The sequence below is a fragment of the Nicotiana tabacum genome, chromosome 21 (genome assembly GCF_000715075.1).
Source record: "Nicotiana tabacum cultivar K326 chromosome 21, ASM71507v2, whole genome shotgun sequence".
NCBI classification, from domain to species: Eukaryota; Viridiplantae; Streptophyta; class Magnoliopsida; order Solanales; family Solanaceae; genus Nicotiana; species Nicotiana tabacum.
Window position 1 is genome coordinate 59,168,939 of NC_134100.1, and position 27,051 is coordinate 59,195,989.

Consider the following 27,051-nt stretch of genomic DNA (forward strand, 5'->3'; position numbering starts at 1 on the left):
TTTAAGTATGTATTACTTCCTTCTGGGCCTGTAATGATTTGTAAACTGAATGATGGAGAGAATTAATAAAAAACGGGGGCTGGGGTATTCTAATGCTTGCATAAAAGGGTAGAAAACATGCCTATAGGGTCTATGTGTTCTATTTGCTATTTCGTTCTGCATGCCTTATATGTATTTAGTGTGTTGCACACCAATAGAAATCATGCCTATAGGAATCACGCACACACTGCACTTAACTTGTCAAACATGTTGGCTCAAGTAATTGCTACGCTTGTTTCCATGTGCACTAATAAACGCTTTAGATGGCATGCCTATAGGATACAATAACACATGTTTGCTAATGTCCATCTAGATACTATGTCTATAGGGTTTCAATTAATCAATCAATCAACTGCTTCTATTGCTCTTAGCATGCTACTCCTTTAGATATCATGACTATAGGATCTTAATCAACTAATCGATTACTTTGTCACTTCATCGCATTGCCACACTTAGATAACACACATATAGGGATAAAGTATATAAAATCAATTATAGTTGTTAACTGCTAGAAATCCTGCCTGTAGGACACTGCCACTTACCTAAGAAACATGTCTGTAAAATCAGCATTGGTAATTCAGTGTTCTGGAATCGTTTCACTGCCTCATTACGCAGATAACTAGAGATCATGCCTATAGATTTGTAATACTTTAATCTGCCCATACGTTAGTCGAGAAATTGCAGCACTACTTGTATAATGCTGGGATCCAGAATCACATAGAAATCATGCTTATAGAACTTAACGACTATAATGCGTCTTAATCCTGAAAACTGTCTATTGCTAAATCTGCCCGCGTGCATTTGTTTTTTATGAGTGGAGGCTAACTTGGGCCTCTAATTGTCTTTATGTGAAGTCTTGATTGTTTTGAATATCACATAGTTTTTATCATTTTGAGCAACCTAGGAGAAGTCTAGAACCACCCAAATAGAGGTCTAAAGCCTCCTGGACCATAGGTATGGGACGGGTAGTGCACACATAGGGTACGACCTAGAATTGAATTAGAGCGCCTTTAGGTAAACAACTTTAACATAGTAATCGGGTAGCAGAAGATGATAGTATGTGCCCGCTGAATAATATGAGCAACTCCTACCTCAAAGGAGTTGCGAAGTATTATTTATGTTGCACGTGGTGATCCTTTAGGCTAAAAAACTTAGGACCCCCCTCCCCTTTCTTTATTTGTTATTTATACTTAGTCATTTAACATAGATCAATGTAGTTGTATCTCTATCATTAGGTGGCGACTCTTCTCTTTTAATACCCATTTAAAAGAGTTGTCACACGTCGAAACCCGCTTTCACGAGAAAATGGGACATGACAGTCCGCACTTTCAAGCTCCACGACCGCGATCCAAATTGTGCGGCCGTACTTCAGCAGCAACTGCACTACCAGGTTTCAGTAAATTGACCATAACATTTTGTACAAATGTCCAAACGATGAACAATTTTATTTTCTGGAAACCAGACTCAAAGGTCTACAACTTTCTTTTTTAAATCATCTGCAAATTCCTTATATATTAAAAGATATAAGTTTCCGAAGTGAGACTATCAAACCTACGAATTTCCACTGCGGTCCACACATTTTCCACTGCCTACGCACTTTGGAAGTTTGCGGCCGCACATGAGACTTTGCCTCAGCAACCCAAAAATGTGCCCTCAATACTTCAACTGCTCCAGAACATCATCAAAGTGCTAAAATGCCCAAACTTGTTCAAAACTCACCCGAAACACACCCGAGGTCCTCGGGACCCCATTCCAACATACCAACAAGTCCTATAATACAATACGAACTTAATCGAAGCCTCAAATCACATCCAACAACATTAATTCAATGAATCACAACCAAATTCAAGTCTATTGAAACTATGAACATCCGACTTCCAAAACTAACGCTGAATTATACCAAAACAACTCCAATTGACCTTAAATTTTTTACACAAGTCATAAATTATATGACGGACCTATTCCAACTTCCGGAATCATAATCCGACCCTGATATCAATAAAGTCAATTCCCGGTCATACTTCTCAACTCTCTAAACTTTTATTTTTCCAACTTTCGCCATTTCAAGCGAAAATCACCTACGAGCCTCTAAATCACTATCCGAACACACTCCTAAGTCCAAAATCACCCTACGGAGCTATCAGAACCATCAAAACTCCATTCTAGAGTCATTTATACATAAGTCAATATTCGGTCAACATCCGGTCAACTCGTTATACTTAAGCTTCTAACCTTGGGACTAAGTGTCCCAATTTATTCCGAAACATCCCCAGAACCGAACGAACCACCCCGGCAAGTCACATAATAACAATTGAGCACAAAATAAGCAGTAAATGGGAAAACGAAGCTGTAATATGCAATTTTGTGCTTAAATGGGGGCTGGGTCATTATTGCTAAATTTTGTGCTTAAAAACCCTTCCCTAACATGTCAAAACTCACCTGAGCCCCTCAGAATCCCTCCAAACCATCTTGACTAGTCAAATTACCCAATATGAACTTATCCAATCTTAAATGTCCGACATCTAGAATAACTCGCTTGAGCACCCCTCCATTAACCTTTCATTCCCATATGCATCGACTTTTTCTAAATCAACATATCTAGGTTCAAGACTCATAACACGAAGGAAATCAAAACAAATACAAAATAAAGACTCAAGTCAAACTTAAAAATCTTAAACTTTTAATTTTCCTGCAATAGTGCCGAAATGCACCTGAGCCCCTCAAGTCCTAATTCGAACATATGTACTGTTTCAAAATCATAATAGAAACTTATTAGAAGTTCAAATCATGAATTCAAGCACATATACCAAAATATAGGGATACGATTGTTATTCCAATTTATTAAAGTTCCAAATAGCATGTTATGGTCCCGAACTCACCCCAAGCTCTTTGGGGCTTTAACCCAATGTAGAAATAAGTCCAAAAATATCATAAGAACATGTAAGAAGCTTTAAATCAAATAACGGGACTAAAAAGAGGGGTTGTCTTGTCACATTCTCCTCCACTTGAAAACATTCATCCTCGACCGAGTCTAAAAGCATACATGTGGTCTCAAAGAGCTGCGAGTATCTATCCTAGATGGCCTGCTCCACCTCCCATGTGGTTTCCTCATGTGGACGATTCATCCACAAGACATTGACTGAAGGAATCTTCCTCGACCTCATCTATCAAACTTCTCTATCCACAATGTATATGGTTGTATCATCAAAGGCTAAATTCTTATCACGCTGAATCATCTCGTGATCAATGACATGAACCACATGGTTCAGGTCTTGGGAATATCTCCGAAGCATAAAAACATAAAAAAAAAACTATATGAATGGTTGATAAATCCGATGGCAAGGCCAATCTATAAATCATCGCTATAATCCTCCCGAAAATCACAAATTGGCTAATATATCTCGGGCTCATTTTGCCTTTCTTCCCAAACCTCATCACACCCTTCATAAGAGAGACTTTCAATAGTACCGCTCTCCCACTATAAAATGAAGATCTCTAGAAATCTTTACTATTTTGAGTTGTACTAAGTCACTCCTAAATCACTTTGATATTATCCAAGACCTACTGTACTGAATCTAGTCCCATATGTTCTTATAACCTGGATCAAACCAACTAATAGGAGAATGACATGGTCTACCATATAAAGCCTTAAATAGATCCATTTGAATGTTGGACTGGTAGATATTATTATAAGTAAACTCCACCAAAGACAACTGATCGTTCAAATGTCCTACAAAGTTAATTGCACATGCTCTTAAGATGTCCCCAAAGATTTGAATAACTCACTCGAACTGGCCATATGTCTATAGATGAAATGCTATATTACGATGAACCTGGGTATCCTATTCCTTCTAAAAGGACTACTAAAATTGAGTTGTGAAATGTGAATGTGTGTAAAAAATGATAAAATGAGAAACCCATGCAACCTATATATCTCATGAAGATACAATTGTGCTAACTGCTACACTGTGAAGGTAGTCTGAACTAGTAGGAAATAAGCTGACTTGGTAAGTCTATTAAATATCACCCAAGCTAAATAATGCTTCTTCAGAGTACGTGAAAAACCTACCAGAAAGTCCATAATGATGTTTTCCTGCTTTCACTCAGGAATAATTAAATTGTGAGCTAATCCGCCTGGTTTTCTGATATTCATACTTCACCTGCTGATAATTCAAGTAATAAACTACATTGTTATAAATGTCTTTCTTCATCTTCCTCCACCAAAAGTGCTTCTTCAAGCTTGATACATCTTCGTAGCACCCTGATCAATAGAATACTATGAGCTATGTGTTTCCACAAGAATGAGCTATCTCTAACACCCATATTGGCAGAAAAAGGTGACCATCAAGTCTTATAAATCCCTCATCATCTATTATACCCTTCTTAGCACTTTCTTAATGCGCTAAAGCAACATAGATTGTGCAACAATGAAAGCAAGTACTCCACCATATTGTGAAGCATCCAATCTAACACATTGGTTGTCTAAGAACTAAAAATCTCTATCAATAGGACGTCTCTCTCCTAAAATAAAAGCTAAAGTACCAATTGACTTCCCACTCAAAGCATTTTTCCATCACATTGTCTTTTCCCAGGTCGTACGAGATATCTATATTATAGTCTTTAAGTAACTCAAGCTACCTTCATTGTCTTAGATTTAGATATTTTTTCTTGAAGATGCATTTTAAACTCTTATGGCTAGTGAAAACTTCACATAGCTCACCATACAAGTAATGATACTATAACTTAAGTGCAAACACAATTGCTACAAGCTCAAACTGGATAATTCTTCTCATGGGTATTCAACCATTTAGAGGCGTAAGCAATCACTCTACCCTCCTACATCAAGGTACATCCCAAATCAATATGTGAAAAATCACAACACATCGTGTATCCACCTTTACCCGTAGGCAAGATAAAAAACTGTAGCCGTAGTCAAAGCAGTCTTGAGCTTCTGAAAACTTGACTTAGACTCCTATGACCAAGTGAACTTGACACTCTTGTGAACTATGTCAATGGTGCTTCTATAGTGGATAACCCCGCAATAAAGCATTTGCAATAGCCTTCCAAACCAATGAAACTCCAAATCACTATGGGTGTAGTAGGTCTTGGCCACTACTGAACTACCTCAATCTTCTTAGAATATTTATACCATCTCTAGAAACCACATTACTCAACAATGCTAAAGTATCAAGCGAAAACACACACTTGGAGAACTTGGTCTATAACTCAACTTTGTCTATAACTCATTCTCCTTAAGCTTCTCAAGTACTATTTTCAGGTGCTGTGCATGCTCCTCCTCACTATGAGAGTAGACCAATATGTCCTTTATGAATACAATGATAAAGGTATCAAGGAATGGCTTGAACACACGGTTCATAAGATGCATAAAAGATGCTGAGGCATCAGTCAGTCCAAAAGACATAACAAAAAATTGGCAATTTTGGGTCCTGAAGCTATCTTGAAGATGTCCTCTATCTTGATCCTCAGCTGATGATAATCCGATCTCAAGTCAATAATAGAGAATTGGATCGTACCTTGTAGTTGATAAAACAAGTTGTCTATATGAGGCAAAGGATATTTTTTCTTGGTTGTAATCTTATTTAATTGCAAGTAATCAATACACATGCACGCAGAGCCATCTTTTTTCTTCACAAAAAACACATGGGCACTCCATGGTGATCTACTAGGTCTGATGAATCTTTTATCAAGCAAATCCTATATTTGTTTCTTTAGGATACTCAAACAATATAAGAACACTATCTATGGTAGCATGCTCAGCTCTAGTGTCCCAAACTATAGCTATAAAGCCCAAACAACCCTAACTAATCAAACTTAGTGCTTTAACATAGGAGATGATTCTCTTCTCAATCATAGCTGTGGTACCTTCCCACTCTAACATCGTCTCTCCTAGCATCTCAAACCTCCAAATCTTGTTGTGGATATCAAGGTTATCATAACATGAAGGTAACCGATCTATGCTCATAATGGCATCAAAGTAAACTATCTAATGTACTGAAAGATTCACCAAAGTACCTCTACCCTGAATTGAAACCTCATAATCTTGGTATAAACATATTACAAGTATAGACTCCCCTACTAGGGTCGATAATAAGAAACACTCAACTAACATCTCAAGTGGAATCTCCAAAAAAAATAGCAAAGTAAGAAGACACATATAAATAAGTAGATCCAGGGTCAATTAAAGCAAAGTCCACATGAGAACACACTATAACTACATTGCACACATTTGCACATGTTTGGCCTTAGGAAAGAAAAGAGGAGGTCCCCCTGTTGCTTGTGCATCCTATATAGCACCCCTCGAACCACCCTATAGCATTGCTCTAAGTGACTGGGTTGCTAGTGGGCCACCGGCTATAACACCTTGTTGCTGAGATGCTGGCTGGACTGTGTCACCACGTGTCGGACATGAACTAACAATAATGTCCCTGCTCCCCATAAGTGAAGCACCCTGTAGTACCTTTCATGGACTACCTCTCACCACACTATACACAATTAGGCAATGATAAATGACTATTTCCCTACTGGTGATGTTGACCCTGACGTGCTACTATGGACTAGGTGAAAACTGAGACCAAAACTGTGAAGTTGGATCATGTGAAGCTCACTGATGTGGTCTAGCCAACCCCTTATCCTTGCCCCTAGATGGAGATGCACTAAACACACCAGCCGTGTGAGACTTCTTTCTCTCCCGCTTAGCTTTATTCTCTAAGTAGTAGGACTCTCCGTGAGTAACCATGTGCATCTCCTAAGAGTAGTTGGATCTCCTCACCTCCTGAGCCAAAGCTTTGCGATGATGTGAGGAAAGTCTATCAACAAACCTCATAACTCTCTTCTCTTCGGTAGGAACCAAATCTATAACATATCATGATAACTTAGTGAACTCTACATCTTAATCTACCACGGACCTGTCACCCTACCTAAACTGCTCAAATGCATGAAATTCAGCATTATGCTGGCTAGAAGGAAGAAAATATCCATGAATACAGTCACGGACTGATCCCAAGTGAGTGGTGGGCTCTTGCCTTCCTGTTTCACACTCAAATCCATGAGTCTCAAGAATACCCTAGGCCCAAAAAATCTTCTCACAACATCAATGAAAGTCTATAGTCCCTCTGATGTAGGTATAACATCAAGTAGGGGGATGAAACTTCAGAAACCCCTTCAACTACTCTATTTGTCCAGATCTAAATCGTGAGGCTAATGTGATCACCAACAGGGCTCAAACTATGATAGGTGGTGCTAATGTTGTTGGATGAGGAGCTACAACAGGTGCAGGTGGTTTCTAAAATAGTGGATCGACCTGTTGCTCAAGTGTACATGTAATTGGAGTCTACGTACTTGCTGTAACCTGGTTTTGCGATGTATCCGGATGCATAAATATCCATCAAGACGTGGGAAAAGAGCCTTTAACACTAATACCATCCTCACCAATAGCTCAGGTGGAACTGAAACTAATATTCTTGGAATTAGGGCTACTAGTGGTATCTTCTGCTGCTCTACTACAACTGGCTACTCGAGTGGTGCCTCTCTAGTGGTTGGGTTCTAGCTCTAGTAGTCATGGCGACTAGCTATGTTAAGGGTCGCTCTTGTAGCCTAACCCCTTTCCTGTGTTGTGCGACCGTGCTGCTGACACAACCTCTTGTCCAATTGTATTATTGTTTTGAATCAAAGTTGTGGAATGATAGTAACACGAGAGAAGAGAAACTTTCATAAGAATGCCAATGTAGCCTCTTGTTCATAGATATGGGTGTCTACATATCCATGGACAAGATTCTACCTAAACACTATTCTATGACTCCAAGTATTGTGTAACCTAGGCTTTGATACCAAGTTTGTCATGACTCAAATTAGGCATCTATGTCACGTTAAAGCACTCGACGAGCCATTATCCATGTCATGACCCAAAATCTCACCTAGTTCCGATGGCACCTATCCCAACCCGCTAGGTAAGCCAAACAATATATAACAATACTCGAATGTATATTCATACATAAATAATTAATAAGAATGTATAAATCAACACAACTATCCCAAGGATTGGTAGTATATGTCATAATCACAAATATTTAGATTTACAATGTTGGTACAAAGAAAAATGCAATATTTGTTTGGATATACATAAATATAATTACAAATCCTAACTATCATGTGTTGTACCCTATTTTGCACTAGTCAAGACAGGATCCAACTTGTGATTTCTCTGTTGTTGAAAAGAGAGTCACCACCTAATAATTAAAGGTATACTTGGGTACCTACTTAATTACTAAGTCATATTCCTTATAGGTCTGCAAACCGATGAAATTATGGGTAAGGGTTCTTGTTCTTCTAAGGGAAAGGTGTTAGGCACCCTTTAAAATCTACCTGAGGTAGCTCCATAGGACTTAGAGTAATTTTAAGGAATCAGTTATTTATACTATGCTTAATTACTATTAAAGCATGGCCTACTATATATATTTAAGGAAGGGTATATATAAGAGAGGTGAGACTTAAGAGGGATACAAAATTATAAAAGAGTTCTGAAAGTAGTCCATATTTTATAAGGCTTATAATAATGAGGCTAAGTTATGGAAGCAGTTGTTTTAAGGAATGGGTGTTTATATAACTCTAAGAAAAATATTTGTAATAGAGTTTGATTTTAAAAGGTCTGAAAAAGAGCGGTCTTTTGGAAATCCATTTTTTGGGCAATAGCACTTCACTATTTTGTGAAAATCCAATTTTTACTCTTGTTAGTAAACTGCCACTTCTTTCTGATTTCCTTTCTGTAAAATAGGGTTGCTGTTTTTACTAGAGTCTAGGCTTCAAAAATATTTTAAGAGAGGTGAGTGAGCGAGATCATGGTAATGATATGAATAAGTTATATTTAGCGAAGATTGATCACTAACTAATTCCCTTTAGATCCTATATTATTTAAATCTTGCCTAGGTTTCATAAGATATTAAGCATGAATATAAAGCATGTGATCTAATATATGAGTATTATATACATGATAACAAAATATGGCGAAGCGACAAGGCATTAATAAAGCAGTAAACTAGATTAAGGAAGTAATAACTAGTAACGAAGGAAATGTGTCACAATCCAATTTATCCCTCTTTGAGTTGTTGTGATGACACCAAGTCTCTACGACTAGGTAAGCCTAACACTTTGCAGAAATGAGATAAAAACTTGAGCATAAACCACTAACAGTAACAAATATCTAATAAGCAACTGAATGCCACTCGACATATACAATTATCACCCTTGAAATGTACCAAACAAATTCCCAAAACCCGGAAACCCGCAAAGTCATAAGCTACTAAGAAGTCTTAACTGTTCTATACATCATTTCTACAGAAAGAGGAAAAATGAACATAGGGGGATAGAGGGGGAATCCAAGGATCTGCGGGCGCGAGCAGATGTACCTTGAAGTCTCCAATAAGCAGCACCGACTGCAACTACTGATGAGGCTAGTAAGATGAACCTGGATCTGCACACGAAAAACATGTGCAGGAAAGGGCGTGAGTACACCACAACAACACCCAGTAGGTGCCAAGCCCAACTTCGGCCGAGTAGTGACGAGATCAGGTCAGGGCCCTACTGGTATAAATATAATAAAATAAGATAGAATGAAATATCGCAGTAAAAATTAATATGGAATTCTAATAGGAATAGAATCAATGAAAGACAACAGCTCAGAACACAGTGATAACAACAAGAAATCTCCCGGAATACCGTTCCGTAGTCCCAAAGTAAATGTGCAGGGGAATCTCCTGGAATACCGTTCTGTAGTCCCAAAGTAAATATAATTTCAGGGGGATCTCCCGAAATACTGTTCCGTAGTACCAAAGTGAATATGCAGTACATGAGGATCTCCCAGAATACTGTTCCGTAGTCCCAAAGTAAATATGCAGCGCAACCCATCGAAATAACAGTTACAACAAGAAATCCTACATTTTAGACTAAGTTCAAGTCAAGGAAAGCAGGTAATTTCACAAAATATGCTGCACAGAGTTCAAATAGGCAGTTAAACAAGTAGGCATGCTATACTAGTCTAAACAGGATATTTACATATGCTAGTGTGTTTCAATTAAGGAGAAAATAAGTTATGACTTAGTGAAAAATAGAATTTTACAACAAATAGCCCGTGTACGTACTCATCACCTCACGTACACGGCGCTCACATATCAAACAGTACCAAATCCTAAGGGGAGTTCTCCCACACAAGGTTAGGCAAGCCTCTTACCTCGAACCAAACTCAATCAACCAGTCACAATGCCTTTTCCACATATATCCGTCTCCGAGTGGCCCAAATCTATCCAAAATCAATTACATAGCATAAATATAACTACAAGAAACTAATCTAGCTAATGAAATTAAAGCTAACGCAAGAAATTAAAAAATTGCTCAAAAGGCCTCCCTAGGCCCACATCTCGGAATCGGGTAAAAGTCACAAAATACGAGCACATATTCACTCAGGAGTCTAACCATACCAAATTCACTCAAATTTGATACCAAAATCTCGATCAAAACCCCAAAATTTGGTCTAAGAACTCTTCTCACTTTTTCCCAATTTTTCACCCCAAATTCGAAAATAAATGATATAATTAATGATAGATTAGTGGGTTATAACCATAATCAAGTTAAGAATCATTACCCAATTGATATCTCTAAAAATCCCTCAAAATCGCGTCCAAATCCGAGCTCCCAAACTCAAGTTTTGATAAATATGACTTACCCTCGATTTTGAAAAGTTTAAGTATTGCCCAAGTAAATCCTTCTTCGCGAACGCAGTCAAAGCCTCGCGTTCGCGAAGCACAAGCTGCTTCAGACCAAAAATATACTCATCGTGAACGTGATGCACTGGTCGCGAATGCGAAGCTCAACTAGCCTGACCCTACGTGAACGTGGACACTCATTGCGAACGCGTAGGCTATCATGCCTGGAACCATCTGACCGTTGACTCTACGCAAACGCGAGGTCCTTATCGCGAACACGTAGCCTTAGTGTTCCATACCTTCGCGAACGCAGGAACGACATCACGAACGCGAAGAATAAACTCAGCTCCCTTTCCCAGATGCTCTACGCGATCGCGAGACCTCTCTCGCAAATACGGTGAAGGATTGTCTGCAACAAAAACACCAGAAATTTGCTATCTTTCAAGTCCAAAAACTAGTCCGTTAAGCACCCGAAACTCACCTGAGGCCCCCGGGACCTCAACCAAACATACTAACCAATCCTAAAATACCATATGAACTTAGTCGAGCCCTCAAATCACATAAAACAACGGTAAAATCACGAATCACCCTCCAATTCAAACTTAAAGAACTTGAAAACTTTAAAATTCTACAACCGATGCCGAAATCTATCAAACCACGTCTGATCGACCCCATATTTTGCACACAAGTCATAATCAACACTACGGACCTAGTCCAACTTCCGAAATTAGATTTCGACCCCAATATCAAAAATTCCACTACCGGCCCAAAACTCCAAAAATTCGACTTTCGCCATTTCAAGCCTAAATGAGCTACGGACCTCCAAAACATAATCCGGACACGCCCCTAAGCCCAAAATCACACAACGAATCTAACGGAATTGACGTAATTCTATTCTAGAGTTGTCTTCATATAGTTCTAACTACGGCGCCAATCCTAAGGCTTAAACCTTCATTTAGGGACTAAGTGTCCCAAACACTTCCAAAAACCAAAATGAAACCTCCTGACAAGTCACAATAGCAGAAACAGATACGGGGGAAGCAGTTAATAGGGGATCGAGGCTCTAACTCTCAAAATAACCGGCCGGGTCGTTATAAAATGAGGGAAAGAAAACTGAACTTTGGTGGTTGGGACTCAAAAAGGTAGGTCCAACGATTGAAAGGTACGACTAGCTGACTGGACCCCTCCAAAAAATGCAACAAGGTTGGTTTGGGCCTGAGTTCCTTAGGAACTCAGTAGGCCCAAATATGTACATGCCCAAAAAATAAAGATGGTCATTAGATGTGTATCCATATTCTCAACATATTCAAACATGTATGAAATGTATATAGACAAACAACTGGTACACAAAATTATCAAAATTCAAATGCTATGGGAAACTTTATTAATGTGGTAGTTATACACGACAAATAATTTACGTTGAAAACCTTTCGTTATCATTAAACACAAAACCCATAAAGAACCAAATGTGTCAATGAATTAAAGGATATGGAGAAAGTTCTACTCAAGGTCGATGCCCCCTTTGAATCCCCCGATACTTCAAAGTTCCCAAGGGACTCAAGGCAATTTTTGTGTCGGGGAGGGCAATCCAACCTAGACTTAAACTCCACTCCCAAATACCCTCAAATACTAACACCATGTTTTCCTTATAGGTTTAAATTCCAATGAGGCCCTTTCAATGTAAACTAAATGTTATAACATTACTTACCACAAAAATGTACTTTCCCTCCTATCATAAGAACTCATGGTCTATATTTGATACCAAACAAAAATACATATCAAGTGAATTTAAAGGTCTGACTTTCGACACACACAGGAGAGGAGAAGAAACATCACAAGCATGCTATAAGGGTTTGAGCATTAGAGAAGAGCACACTCAAAGGAAAGGCAAGCTATGCAGGGTCATATATGCAACAACACAACATATACAGATGTTCTTGTCTCTGGCAAACCAAATGTGAACTGATTGGTTTACTTCTAGCACATGTATGGGTTGATGATACTACTTAGCACCTTAAGGATCATCAATAAAGATTCAGATAGAAAAGTCATGACCAACCATTTTTACAGAGGTTATCAAAGATATCAGGAACAAGATTAAGCTCTCAACATGACTACAAGTTCATATATTTGAACATGGAATCCCTAAGGGCTCAACAGAGTTATATTCCTAATAGTGTTAACATTAACAAGTCATCATGTTCAGACAATATCAACAAAAGACCTCATAAGGTTTAAGGATCAGGTTTTGTTTCAAATTAACAATAGGGGAAGGACTGGGATGGTTCATATCAGAGCATGAAATTAGAAAGGGGAGCTTTTCATATTACAGGATCAAGTTAAACATTTCATGAGGATATGGTGTTACAGATAAAGGAAAATATTGTATTAAATAAGTTTAACTTAAGCATAAGTCTAGTTTAGTATCTGAATGTGAAGTAGTCCTGTTTCATATTTTAAAAGTTAGCACTTGATTAAAACAGAATGACTAGGTCCTACTTTTTATGGAAGATAACTTAACGATAGATGCATGTAAGCTTCACAAAAACTAATATTAGTTCAAAGAGATTAAAGGCAAGGAAGTACTATACCAAGTAAGTTTTGAATTAAACATGCAACTGAAGATGTTAACCAATCAAGAAACAACCAAGTTCAGCTTAACAAACATTATCAGTCACTTATAATTAAACAGGATCATGACTTGTTCTGTGAGGGAAGGATAACTTGATCTTAACAGAATGTGCACAGTAGAGCTATTGGTAAAGAAGAAAGTTCAATTCAAACAAAATTAGATCGACAGATGCAACCAATCATTAGATGAAGTCATGAGAATGTTACTGTGACAACCCAGAAGTTTCTTTCAAAGTTAACAAATGCTAATATAGAGAGGAAAAGCATATAAACACTTAGATTTTCATGCTTTAGTCAGATAGTCTGAACTTAGGATCCTTCAAATTCATCTTAGTTATAACTATCAAATAATAAACTCAACCATAAGACTAACAGAGTACAGAAAAGCAACATATAAATGTAAATGTCACTGCAGAGTCATCAATGGAAGGCTATGAAGTTTATGTGAGCAGGAACAATTATTCAAGGCACATTACTATTTTTGTTGTGTAGATTATTTAGGCTCAGAAATGAAAGTCGTCAAGAATCACATAATAATTCGATCAATTACTAATTAAAGATTCAAGATGTAGGACATATGATCATGACAGACAACATATTGTCCCAAACAAAAGATAAATATTTCCATGCTAATGGTAAGCATCACAAGTAACTATAGTTCACAGAAAACCAGCAACATATTCTTGATGTTCATATAAGGTGATAAAAAGAGAGAGATTAAGAGTATACTGACCCTTTTGAGGGCAGCAGACCAAACGAAGACTTTCTTAGTTGCTTATGACCCCAAGAACATCAAGTTTGAAGTAGCGACAATACTCAGAAACGAAAAGGAAAAGAAGTAGTAAGGGACCCTAGGCTTTTTTAACTCAAAATTTCTCTTAGATGATTTCAGTGTTAGGTTGTTGTGTTCGTGTATTTTTGGTGAGAACATTAAAGACACCTTTTGTAGTGCCATTTAAGGCTATAGGGTTTCACAAATTCAAATCAGTAGTGGAAAGTGACGTATGGTATATGATGATAGCAAATCGAGTGAAAATCAAAAAGAAACATAGGGGAAAAACAAGGTGGATTTTACCTAAGAAGAGGGATCGATTGTTAAAAGCTTTGAACCAATAGACAAATCGAAAAATCCAGAGGTCACTGTGTTTTACATCTAGGTATAGAATTTCATGATGAATCTCTGAAGAAAGTTCCATGCATGCTCCAATTTGACGGAGCAATAGAGGATTTGAACGATTTAAAGTTTCATGTTTAAGCTAGGGTTCCAGATTTTAGGCGTTTGAATTTGAACGATGAAATGGGAAAGAAACCGGCGGGATTCACGAATTTAGAAGGCAAAGGGGATGATTTCTAGTCGATTTGTGACCTTGCACAAATTGGTGTAAGGGTCTTTGATTGATTAGTATGATAAAAGTGGAGATACAGAAGAGAGAAAAAGGAAAGGAGGGCGGCGAGGTCAGAGACGAAATGATAAAAGTGGAGAGACGAAAACGAGAAAAGGGAAAGGAGGGCAGCGAGGTCATTCATCTAAGGAACGAACGACCCATATTTGTTGTGTTTGTTTTGTGATGATGGGAGAAGGGTGACGTGGCATGACTTTATTGGACGAGGAGAAGCGACGGGGATTGCCATGGTGGAGAGAAGGGAATTGGACATGGGTCCTTTTTTCGGATTGGGCTGATGCATTGGGTCAAAAAATAATTTAAAGAATAGCCATTTTGCATTAAATTGAGAGTTGTAATTGTAGCCTTTTGGTCTTTTAACCCCTTTTGAATTTAATTTAAATAAACTTAATAGTTTTCAATAAATGTGGTAACAATTATAATTATTATATATACTACTAGTTACTTTAATTAGTTAGCTATAAAAATACACTGCTTTCCTAAATTGTAGTACTATTTTTTTAATTTCACATAATAATCTAATTAACTAGAAATTAAAGACTAATTTATCAAATTAATTATAAAACCTACATAATGTATATATCAAAATTATTTTAATAATCTTAAAAATAGTAAATATATTTGTAATTAAATAATGCTAATACCACGCGATTAAATTTCAAAACTATCACTTAGATTAATTTGTAAGAATAGGTATTTGTTACTAGAAAAACACTTTAAAACATTTATTGTAAATCGTTAAGTATAAATAAATTAATGTAAAAAGGGAGGGTCAAAATTGACCGTCAACAGCTGCCCCTCTTTGACCGGAGACGATGAAAAAGTTTTCAGGCAAATAAATTGAACCAATGCCAATTTTGTCCCGACTTTTAGCCGAGTATTGCAGGAAATGGGGATGGTGAAATGCAGGATTGAGTTAAGGAAGAATCTAGAAATATTTGGGAATATTGGGGCCGAATTCTGGATTTGAATTGCTTACATACCTCGGGCTTAACGAGGATCAGGCCTCATGTAGTTCATGAGTAGAGATTTTGGCGAAGCGACGCTCGCAGAAATTACCCTAGTATCGTATTGTAATGATACAATGAGACGAAAGATGATAGCTTGAATTTTGCGGCTTGATTTGAAGGATTTGAAAGTTTTTAGTTTCAGTGATCGTCTTGAGCTGGGATCTTAGGCTTGCTAATGGGTTGGATGTCCCCATAGCATTGTAGTTCAGTCTTCTGCTAAGAACAAGTTCCACGCTGCGGTGTTCGTTCCTGCAAAACAAATGAAATACACGCATACCAATATATTATAATGCAAAATATATTAAGATGTGATGTAAATAATGTAGGAATGATGATGTCTGGCTGCCGGCGAGCCGTTATTTGGGATCGGGATGATGGGATATTCAATCTTGACTCAATTTGTTAGCCGAGCTATGTACCGTTCCGCAGCTGTCAGAGTATTTGAAAATTGTGTCCGCTTTTTGGGAGATCTTGATTGGCAGAGTGCGTCTCCGCTTGTTGGGAGAGCTTTGAACTAAGGAATGTCTCCGCTTTCGGAAGAGCCTGACTTGTAGAGTGCGTCTCCACTTGTTGGGAGATATTTGCACTGAGATGTAAAGTAATCTCCGCTTAGGAGTGATTGACTAAAACCATAATCATGTCTGAAGTTGCATGAGCAAAACGTTGAAACATTCAAAGTAATAGTAAATGAAATGAAAGCATGCCCAAGAGATACTCTTGACTGCGAAACTAAGTTGCGGCCATCGATTGGTAGAACATTGGTGACGAGGTTTGCGATTGTCTATTCTGTCATCCGGTGCAACAGAGCGGGGATGCGAATTGCTTTGGTGGCAAAGTTTGCAGTTTGCTATATACAAGGCTCCGATTGGCGAAGCCGATCTTTGATTTGTAAAGGGCGCTATGATTGATTGAGTTGACGGTTTGCTATATACAGGACTTCAATTGGTGAAGCTGACGGATTGTTTGTACAGGGTGCTCCGATTAGTTGAGCAGGCATTTTGCTAGATAAAGGACTTCAATATGTGAAGCCAAGGATCCGTTTTGTACAGGATGCTACGATTGTTTGAGCATTGGATTTGCTATGTACAAATTTTTCATGTCAGCTGTCTGATTCCGACGTACCTACAAAGGATTCAAAGGTTAGCTTTAACTGTACCAAAAACATTCATGTAAAGGAGAAAAAGAGATAATCTTAGGCAAGTGGCGGGTCCATCATTTTCCCTGGTGTGTTCTTAATGCTCCCTTGTTCCCTGTTGATCCTGCACTCAAAGAAAATTTCTTAGTGGGGGCGGAGAAGTTGGTTTGTGTCGACCACAGTGTTGGTTTGCCCCGGTCTTTGACATGACTGTGCCGCGATGTTCAGTAGATGGAATAAATTTGTGTATATATATATATATATATATATATATATATAGAGAGAGAGAGAGAGAGAGAGAGAAAGAAAATTCGAAAATAATGTGTTATTAAGGCAAATGCCGCCGTTCCGGATTATGACATGTCACGGAAGGTTCTCCACAGGCGAGCGTATCCTCTTGAAAATTGTCTTGTTGATGTCAATTTTCCGTGCTGCTTCTGACAACGCGGTTGCTTGTTGTTGCGACTGCATCCTAATTTGAACTAATGTATTACAAGGCTTTCTAAAGGTTATGACTGAACCCTTTCAGGTTGCCTACTTATCCAAAACAGAATCAGGTCTGAACGTAGTTCATGGGTTATGATGAAATATGATGAATATGACCGAGCCTAACTCAGGCAACCTATGTATCCAAATAGAATCAGGTAAAAGCGTAGTTTGATTACAACAATTGCAAAATGATGATATTAAGAATGAAAATAGCCGAGTCTGACTCAGACAACCTACGTATCCAAACGGAATCAGGACAGAACGTTGTTCAATTATAAAAGATGACTAAACTCGATGAGGATTGCCTATGTATTCCTTTTCTGAGGAAATTAAGTTGGCGTAGTTCCTGAGTAACATACAGAAGTGATATTTGGTTTTTCTATTACAAAAGAAGGGGGGAGAGAAACTGAACCCTAAGTGCGTTGCCCACGTATCCCTCCGAGGGATGTCAGGTTGAACGTAGTTCTGCTACATCAAAAACCTAACTCTATTTTTCTTCAAACATAGTATCTCTTGATTGCATCTGAGTTGATAGGCTTCGTGTTGACTCTTCCATCCATATCTGCCAAGATTAGAGCCCAACCTGATAGTGCTCGATGAACCATGTAAGGACCTTGCCAGTTTGGTGCGAACTTTTCTTTGGCTTCTTCTTGATGGGGAAAGATTTTCTTCAAAAACAACTACCCCGGTATGAACTAGCGAGGCTTCACTCTCTTGTTAAATGCACTGGACATCCTATTATGATATAGCTGACCATGACATAATGCATCCATTCTTTTCTGATCAATGAGCATGAGCTGTTCCTGCCTGACCTATATCCATTCTGCATTGTCCAGTTTTGCTTGTTGAATGACTCTTAAAGACGGTATCTCGGCCTCTTCGGGTATCACCGCTTCAGTGCCGTATACCAACATGTACGGTGTTTCCCCACTGGATGTTCTCATGGTAGTCCGATAACCTAGTAAAGCAAAAGATAATTTCTCATGCTATTGTCTGTGATTGTCCACTATCTTTCGCAGAATCCTCTTGATATTCTTATTGGCTGCCTCAACTGCCCCATTCATTTGTGGTATGTAGGCTGTGGAATTGCGGTGGACAATTCTAAACTTCTTACAGATTTCTCTCATGAGGTCGCTATTGAGGTTAACATCATTGTGAGTGATGATAGACTCTGGTATCCCAAATCTATAGACGATGTTGTTTCGGACAAAATGTGCCACTACCTTCTTTGTGACGGCCTTGTAAGTAGATGTCTCGACCCATTTGGTGTAATAGTTGATAGCTACCAAAATGAAGTGATGTCTGTTTGATGTTGCAAGCTCTATAGGTCCAATTACGTCCATGCCCCAGGTGGCGAATGACCAAGGTAAACCCATTACCTTTAACTCATTTAGTGGAACCCGGATGAAATCTCCATGAATCTGGCACTGGTGACACTTCTGCACATAGCGGATATTGTCTCTTTCCATAGTCATCCAAAAGTATCTAACTCTCAAAATCTTCTTGGCTAATGTGAACCCATTCATGTGGGGTCCTCACGTTCCTGCATGTATTTCCTCAAGTAATCTGGTTGCTTCAGCGGAGTCTACACATCTCATCAAACCTATGTCTAGGGTCCTCCTGTACAGGACTTCCCCGTTGAGGAAAAAGTGGTTTGCCAGCCTCCTGAGTGCTCGCTTTTGACCATTAGTAGCATCTTCGGGTATTCTCTGGTTGCAAGGAATTTCTTGATGTTGTGATACCATGGTTTACCATATGGTTCTTCATCTACATGGAAGCAATAGGCATGTTGATCCCTGATCTCTACCTCGATAGGGTCGATGTAGTTCTTATTTGGATGCCGAATCATAGATGATAAGGTTGCAAGGGCGTCAGCGAACTCGTTCTGAATCCTAGGGACGTGCTCGAACTCAATCTTTGTAAACTTCTTGCACTGCTCCTTCACGCAGTGCAAGTACAGAAGTATCTAAATATTCTTGGTTAACCATTCCCCTTGGACTTGGTGTATCAACAAATCGGAATATCCTATGACCAAAGGTTCTTTGATGTTCATGTCGACTGGCATTTCGATTCCAAGGTTGCACGCTTCTTTTTCAGCCATATTATTGGTTCAAGAGAATCTTATCTTTGTCGATGTTGGGTAATGCTGTCCAGATTTCTAAATCAGGACTGCCCCAATTCTGACTCCTTTGAAATTTATTGTTCCATCAAAAAACATTCTCCACCCAGGGTATGATTCTGCAATATCTTCTCTGGCAAATAATACTTCTTCATCGGAGAAATACGTGGTAATCGGTTCGTAATCCCCATCTATCGGATTTTTTGCGAGGTGGTCGGCTAAAGCTTGTCCTTTGACAGCCTTCTGAGTTATGTACACAATGTCAAATTCGCTGAGGACAATCTACCATTTAGCTAGCTTTCCGGTAGGCATTGGCTTCTGGAAAATGTACTTGAGCGGGTCGAGCCGACCAAAAAGCACTCCTACTCCGCTGAGTGAATACCACCAAAACCAGCATCAGAACCTGCACAAAATATATAGAAGTGTATTATGAGTACAAAATACAGTACTCAATACGTATCTAGTCTAGCTTCGAAGAATCACGCTCCTAAGTCCAAAATCACCCAACGAAACTAACAGAACTATCAAAACTCAAATCCGTGGTTGTTTACACATAATTCAATATCCGGTCAACCTTTTCAGCTTAAGCTTTCAATTTTGAGACTAAGTGTCTCAATTCATTCCGAAATCTCTCCGGACCCGAACCAACTAACCCGGTAAGTCATATAACTGTTGTAGAGCACAAAAGGAGTAGTAAATGGGGGAACATGGCTACAACTCTCAAAACGACCGGTCGGGTCATTACACCAAGTGTCAAAACTAGCACCAATCTGGGTGCCTACGTTTATAGGACCCAAAGTAACATGGGTAATTACCTGACTCTGGAGGGATGCATCCATATCTAAACGTTGCTATGCCGTGTAAATCAATCTACTAATAATACCAAAGTCTATAACCAATATCCAACCTGATTCACATATACTACCGTTGCAGCATGCAACCCGATCCACACATAATACTGTTGCAAGGTGCAACCCAATCCACACAAAATTATTAATAATCAATATCTGCTCAAAATGTCTAGTGCTAATGTTTTCATATTTTCATAATATTCAACTCTCCAACTCAAAAATATATGTATGAGACAATATAATTAAAGGCACCAGATCATAATAATAGAAATGCAGATAAAAGCCCATATGGCTAAAAGATGGCTATGGCTAATTATGTAATTCAATTCATCTCAATCATTCAATAAGTAATTTTATATTTAACATGAATAGATAAAGCCATGTAACCACTAAATCATGAATCAATAAGGAAAGCATATGACTACGGCTTTACAAAGAAGCTCAATCTAGCAAAATCATCATTTATGCCCAATTTAAAAAAGTTATAACCTTAAGAATGCTTCTAAGCCACAATCACAAATCGTCACATAGTCATAGAATTGATGAAACATGAATAATAAGTTCACATAGTCCAAACAAGATAAAATCATAAGCTAAAATTTATCGGATATGGTCATAACCTAGCTACGCATATACACTCGTCACCTCGCATATAAGTGGCTCCTAAATCGAGTAATAAGTAGCAAATAGACCACCTATGGGAATAATTTCCTCTTATAAAGATAGACGAGAGACTTATCTCCACCTAGTAGTCTTCAACCTTCCGAAATAGCTTTCTCTATCAAATCAACCTCCAAACGATGCGAATCTAGTCAAATACAACTCAATAATTTCAAATAAAGCTATAGGAATCAATTCCAAATATTAAACCTTTAATCTTTAATCAAATTCCTAGTGTCAACAAAAGTCAACCCTAGGCCGAAATGGTCAAAATCCGAGTTAAGGGGTAGATCTCGACTATCCATAACCCCACAAGTGCAAATATATGAATAGATTCCATAACCGAGTCCAAATCGACTCCCAATCCCCAATTTACACTCTCTTAAATTGTAGATAAAATCCCCAATATTTCTCTTTCAAATTCCATAGTCTAAGTATAATAATCCATGGAAAAACAAGCTATATAAAAAAAATCAAATAGAAATCACTTGCCCTTAAAGTAGTAATGAGATTCCCTTCCAAAATCGCCTCTAGCCGAGCTCCAAAATTCAAAATAGTGAAAAATGGGCTAAAACTCGACTTAAAACCCTTCTATCAGGCATCTTGCACCCCTGGCCCATATTGTCGCTTCTGTGACATCTCTTCTATTATAAATCCTCGCTTATGTGAGCTTCACTTAAATAGTCGACTTTGCATATGCGGTTCACGTGCCCCATCTGCGGACACACAAGTGCGACCATCCTTTGCTTATGAGACATCACATCTGTGATACTCCTTGTCTTAGATGCAGACAATGCCAAACCATCAGCCTTTCTCAAATTCACAACTATTTCTTGCGGGGTGCGACTTTGCTTAGGTGTGATACACCAACACCAACAACACAACCAACTCCATAATAGTCCAGAATCATTCTGAAACACACCCGAGCATCCCTATCCCCGGTCCAATTATGCCAACAAATCCGAAAACCTAATACAAACTTATCCAAATACTGAAAATACCATAACTAACATCAAAACAAAGAATCAAGGATCAAAATCCATATCTTCATTTCCAAACTTTTCAACTTTGCCAAACATGTTTGAATCATTCCTAAATATTTGGAATTTCAATCACACATTGCACACAAGTTCCAATCCACTAAAAGAACCTATCCAAAGTCTCGAAACACAAATTGAATCCTGATAATATCAAAGTCAACTCCCGGTCGAATCTATGAATTATCCAAACCTTCAAATTGTTAAGTTTTGGAAAATAGAGTCAAAACCTTCTAGGAACCTCCAAATCCAAATCCTAACATACACCTAAGTCGATAATCACAATGCAAACCTATAGGAGCCATCAAATCACAAATATGAGGCCATCTACTAAAAAGTCAAACCTTGATCCATCCAGTAATTTTATGTATTTGAGCACTATTTCTCTATTTGATACTTCATGTATGCTAGTTTGTTGTTTTGTGACTTACGGGGATGGTTGGTTTAGTTTCGGAAAGATTTTGAAGTGAATTGGAACACTTAGTTTCATGGTTGAAAGCTTAAGTAATAAGAGTTGACCAAGGTTTGATTTTTGTGTAAACAATCTCGGAATGGTATTTTGATGGTTCTGGTAGGTTCAAACAGTGATTTTGGACTTAGGAGTATATCCGAATTTTGATTTTGAGGTTCTTAGGTTGTTTTGGCTCTAATTGTCAAAAGTTGAAAACTTGAAGGTTTGGAGAATTGATAGATTTGACTTATAGTTGACTTTAAGGTTATCGAGGTTCATTTGGGATTTAGAGCCTTGAGATAGGTTTGGATGGTGACTTATGACTTCTGTGCAAAATTTAAGGTCATTTAGAGTTGGTTAGACATAGTTAACATCAGTTTGGAAGTTGGAGGCTTGATTAGTTTATTAAGTTTGAATTGAGGTGTGATTTGTGGTTTTAATGATACTTTGCATGATTTGAGGCCTTGAGTAGGTCCGTGTTATGTTTTGGTACTGGTTTGTATGATTGGACGGGGTCCCCAGGAGCTCGTGTGTATTTTGGATAGGTTCCGAACAATTTTAAGGCTTCTTGGTGGGTCTGGTGCTGGTGCACCGCATCTATGGAGTGTGGCGAGCAGCTGCAATGTTGTGTCTTCGAAGTAGAAGTCCGCACTAGCATTGGGTATCCAAGGACTTGAAGTTCACAAATGTGCAGGGGTGGTCGCTCTTGCGGAGGTTGCACCTGCGAGGTTTGGCCACATCTGCAGAGCTGCAGAAGAGAGTTTGGTGAGTAGGTGCGGGATGTCAGTGTTTTAATTGATGCTCGCAGATGCGAGTCTTTTTTTGGAGAAGCGGCAAGGATGGCCGTAGAAGCAATAATTGCTCGGTAGAACATTTTAATCGAGGGTTTGACTTTATTTATCATATTTTGAGATTGGGAGCTCGGATTGGGGCAATATTTAAGGCGATTTTCATCCACTTGGATAGGGTAAGTGTTCTTAACTTGGATTTGATTTTTTGTCGTGATTCTATTATTGATTTTGGATATTGGTTGGTGAAATCTCAGGGAGAAAATTTGGGGGTTTTGTAAGAAATTTTGAAGAATGAATAATTGAGATTTTGAACTCCGATTCAGAGTCAGATTTGGATGAACCTTGTAATATTTGAACTTGTATTCGAATGGGTAGTCGGAATTTGTGATTTTTTCAGATTTTGGGAAGTGGGCTCGGGTTGTCTTTTTGGTTGACTTTGTGCAATTTGTTAAATATTGGAGCTTTATTTTTGGGGATCTATTCCTATAGCCTTCTTTGATGTTATTAACGGTTTGGGCTAGATTTGACTCGTTCGGAGGCTAATTCGATGGACAATGTATTTTTAGAGTATTTACTCTCGCACTTTGAGGTATGTGTCTTGCCTAGGCTTGGCTTGAGGGTGTTTCCCTGTAGACTGCGATGCTTGTTATATGTTAAGGGTGACACATGTATGAGGTGACGGGCATATATGCGTACATCATGGATTATTCATGATCCAGGTAGACTTTAGGTTATTATATGCCTTGTTTTGCTATCATGGCTCCTTGTTGCCATGTTTTCTGTACTTGTATGACTACTTGAGCTATTGTTCACGCTTGAAATCATGTTTTGGTTATGTGCTTATCTATTTGAGACATGATAGGGCTATTTTCCTATGTTAAACAGTTGGCCTTGATTGCAGTCATATTTTTCAGTCACGATATTATATTCGCATGTTATAAAACCATCTTCGTATAATTCTTACATGTTATATCATATGGTGTAAGTGTCCTTACTTGTGTGACACTGGTTTGAGTAGATTTATGGCACGTTGGTATAATTTGTGCGGTATATTTATTTATGATACTGTAAGATGTTGGCATGTTGAGATTTGAGCGGATTAATGGTTGAACTGGATCTATAAAGCAGTTTTCATATTGATAGTGAGGTGATGCGTACGCCATGCCCCATAATTGGCTGATTGGTTGAGTGGTATTGATATTGAGGTGACACGTGCGCCAGGCCATTTGGGATGAGATATGATGATCATTGACTTTTGATCCAATCAACGCTTGGGCTAGGATCCGCCCCTCCGAAGTCAGGTGATAACCCATGTTACTTTGGGCCCTGTGAGTGCAGGCACTTCGTATGTTCTTAGTGAGGGGCTTTTTGCAAGGCACCCATACAATGTTGAGATTGTGCTTGCTTGATGATTTAACTATGAAGTCATTTATTTTGGCATTGATGCTTATCATGGAGGCATAGAGTCGTATCTTCCTCATGCTAATTGATACTTTATATCTTGAAATTGATGTCTTGACTGATTTGTTGGGAAAACATGCCTATTTTCCTATTATTGTGATTAAGTTGAACTTGCTATTGTTGAGCTGCTTTTCCTTTTGCTATTTTGTTTATGTTGTTACTGTTATTGTTGGCTGATTGAAAATGAGTAGCGGACTTTGCCAATATTGTCACTATCTTCAACCCGAGGTTAGGCTTCCTACTTAGATAGTACATAGGGTCAGTTGTACGCATACTACACTCTATACTTTATGTGCAGATCCTGGTGCTGCTAATAGACCCCAGTATTTATTTGTTTCTCAACTGTTCAGGATGTTTTGGTCCGTATGGTTGGGTTGTTCGAGAGTTTGGCTCAGACCGGGGCATTTCCTACAATACCAGCTACTTTCCAGGCAGGGGGCAGATCATAGAATCCAGCTACCCGTACCCAGAGCAGGTTGCCCATAGTTTTCAGATTCCTACAATGTTACTAGTTGGGACAGTTCAGCCTATTGTTGTTGCACAGACTGAGGATTGGCCCACGATGTCAGCTGATGAGCTGAAGAGACTGGATAAGTTCACCAAGTTGCATCCTCCTCACTTCGGTGGTACACCTTCAGAGGATTCCTAGGATTCTTGGATTGTTGTCATGTGATTCTGCGTAATTTGGACTAGTTTAGTCCAATGGCGTTGACTTCACGACTTTTAAGATTCAGGGCACGACCAAGAGGTGGTGGCAGGTTTCGTGAGTTGGGCAGACCAGCAGGATCACCTCCTCTTACCTGGGCTCAGTTCTCCAGGGTCATTTTGGAGCATTTTGTGCCACCTGGAGAGAGGAGTCGAGGAGATAGTTTAAGTACCTATAATAGGGTTAGATGTTAGTTACCGAGTATGAGATGAGATTTTTATAGAGTTGTCCTGTCATGCTACTGCTTTGATTCTTACTGAAAACAAGAGAGTGAAGAGATTCATTGATGGTCTTCATCATGTTATTCGCATTGCTATGGATAAAGAGGTAGAGATTGGACGTCATTTCACCAGGTTATGGAGATAGCACATTGTATTGAGAGTATTCTCATTGCTATGGCTAGAGAGGTAGATACTGGACATTAGTTTACCAGGTTATGGAGATAGCATGTCATATTGAGCGTATTTGCATTAAGACCAGAGAGATGATGCCAGGTAGGGACAAGAGGTCCCGATGTTCTGGTGGTTTCAATGTTTCCTCATCTAGAGGCCGAGGTCGATTTGGGGGAGGCCATTGTTGCAAGCCAGCTGATCATTCACCGCCACCTAGTCGAGGAGATTATACGCAGTCTTCACAGGGTCTAACTCAGGCCCCGACGTCATTTTTTCGTAGAGGTTGCTATGAGTTTGGAGAGTTGGGGCATGTTAGGAAATATTGTCCCCATCTTTGCAGAGGTCCAGGGCAGTAGGGAGGATGTGGAGCATGAGCACATAAGCTCAATCTTTCTAGATTGTCACGCTAAGACCATGATGTTGGCTATGCCGAGGTTATAGTGGAGAGGTTCTCTTGATTGCACTCCTAGTAGAGTGATCTCAATTTTGAAGGTTCGACGGATGTTGAAAAATGATGTTTGGCGTATTTAGATTTTGTCAGAGATGTTAGTGCTGTCACTTTTACTATTAATTCAGTTCTAGCAGTAAGGAGTTTCCGAATGTGTTCCCTGCAAAACTACCGGGCATGCCACCCGATAAGGATATTGATTTTGGCATTGATTTTGCACTGGACATATAGTCCATCTCTATTCCTCTGTATCGTATGGCTCCAGTGTAGTTGAAGGAATTGAAGAAACAATTGCAAGAGTTGCTGGATAAGGGATTTATTAGGCCTAGTGTGTCACCTTGGGGTGCACCGGTGCTGTTTGTTAACCAGAAGGATGGTTCAATGAGAATGTGTATTGACTATAGGTCACTGAACAAGGCCACCATCAAGAACAATTATCCATTGCCATACATTAATGATTTATTTGATCAGCTTCAAGGTGCTAGGGTGTTCTCAACGATTGAATCGAGGTTGGGGTATCACCAATTGAAGGTCATGTCTTCAGACATTCCTAAGACTGCTTTCAGGACTCATTGTGGGAATTATGAGTTTTTGGTGATGTCTTTTGGTTTGACTAATGCCCCAGCATCCTTCATGCATTTCATGAACAATGTGTTCCATCTTTATTTAGATTCTTTTGTTATTTTGTTCATTAATGATATCTTGGTGTATTG

General features: G+C 38.7%; 1 protein-coding gene across 1 annotated transcript; it reads right to left on the reverse strand.

Annotated features, from left to right (window-relative positions):
• Positions 1–18,234: 18,234 nt before the first annotated feature.
• On the reverse strand, positions 18,235–18,891 carry LOC142175249 (uncharacterized). Its single transcript, XM_075241831.1, has 2 exons — positions 18,537–18,891; positions 18,235–18,380 (listed from the first exon to the last, which is right to left on the reverse strand). The coding sequence occupies exons 1-2, from the start codon at positions 18,889–18,891 to the stop codon at positions 18,235–18,237; spliced, it is 501 nt and encodes a 166-aa protein (XP_075097932.1).
• Positions 18,892–27,051: the final 8,160 nt, after the last annotated feature.

What these genes read in the sequence shown, in the direction of transcription:
- LOC142175249 (XM_075241831.1), bottom strand. Translation starts at nt 18,891, where the DNA reads ATGGAAAGAGACAATATCCGCTATGTGCAGAAGTGTCACCAGTGCCAG. An exon ending in CGACCTCATGAGAGAAATCT is followed by an intron (nt 18,381 to 18,536) that starts GTAAGAAGTTTA and finishes TTGCTTTACTAG; the next exon opens with GTTATCGGACTACCATGAGA.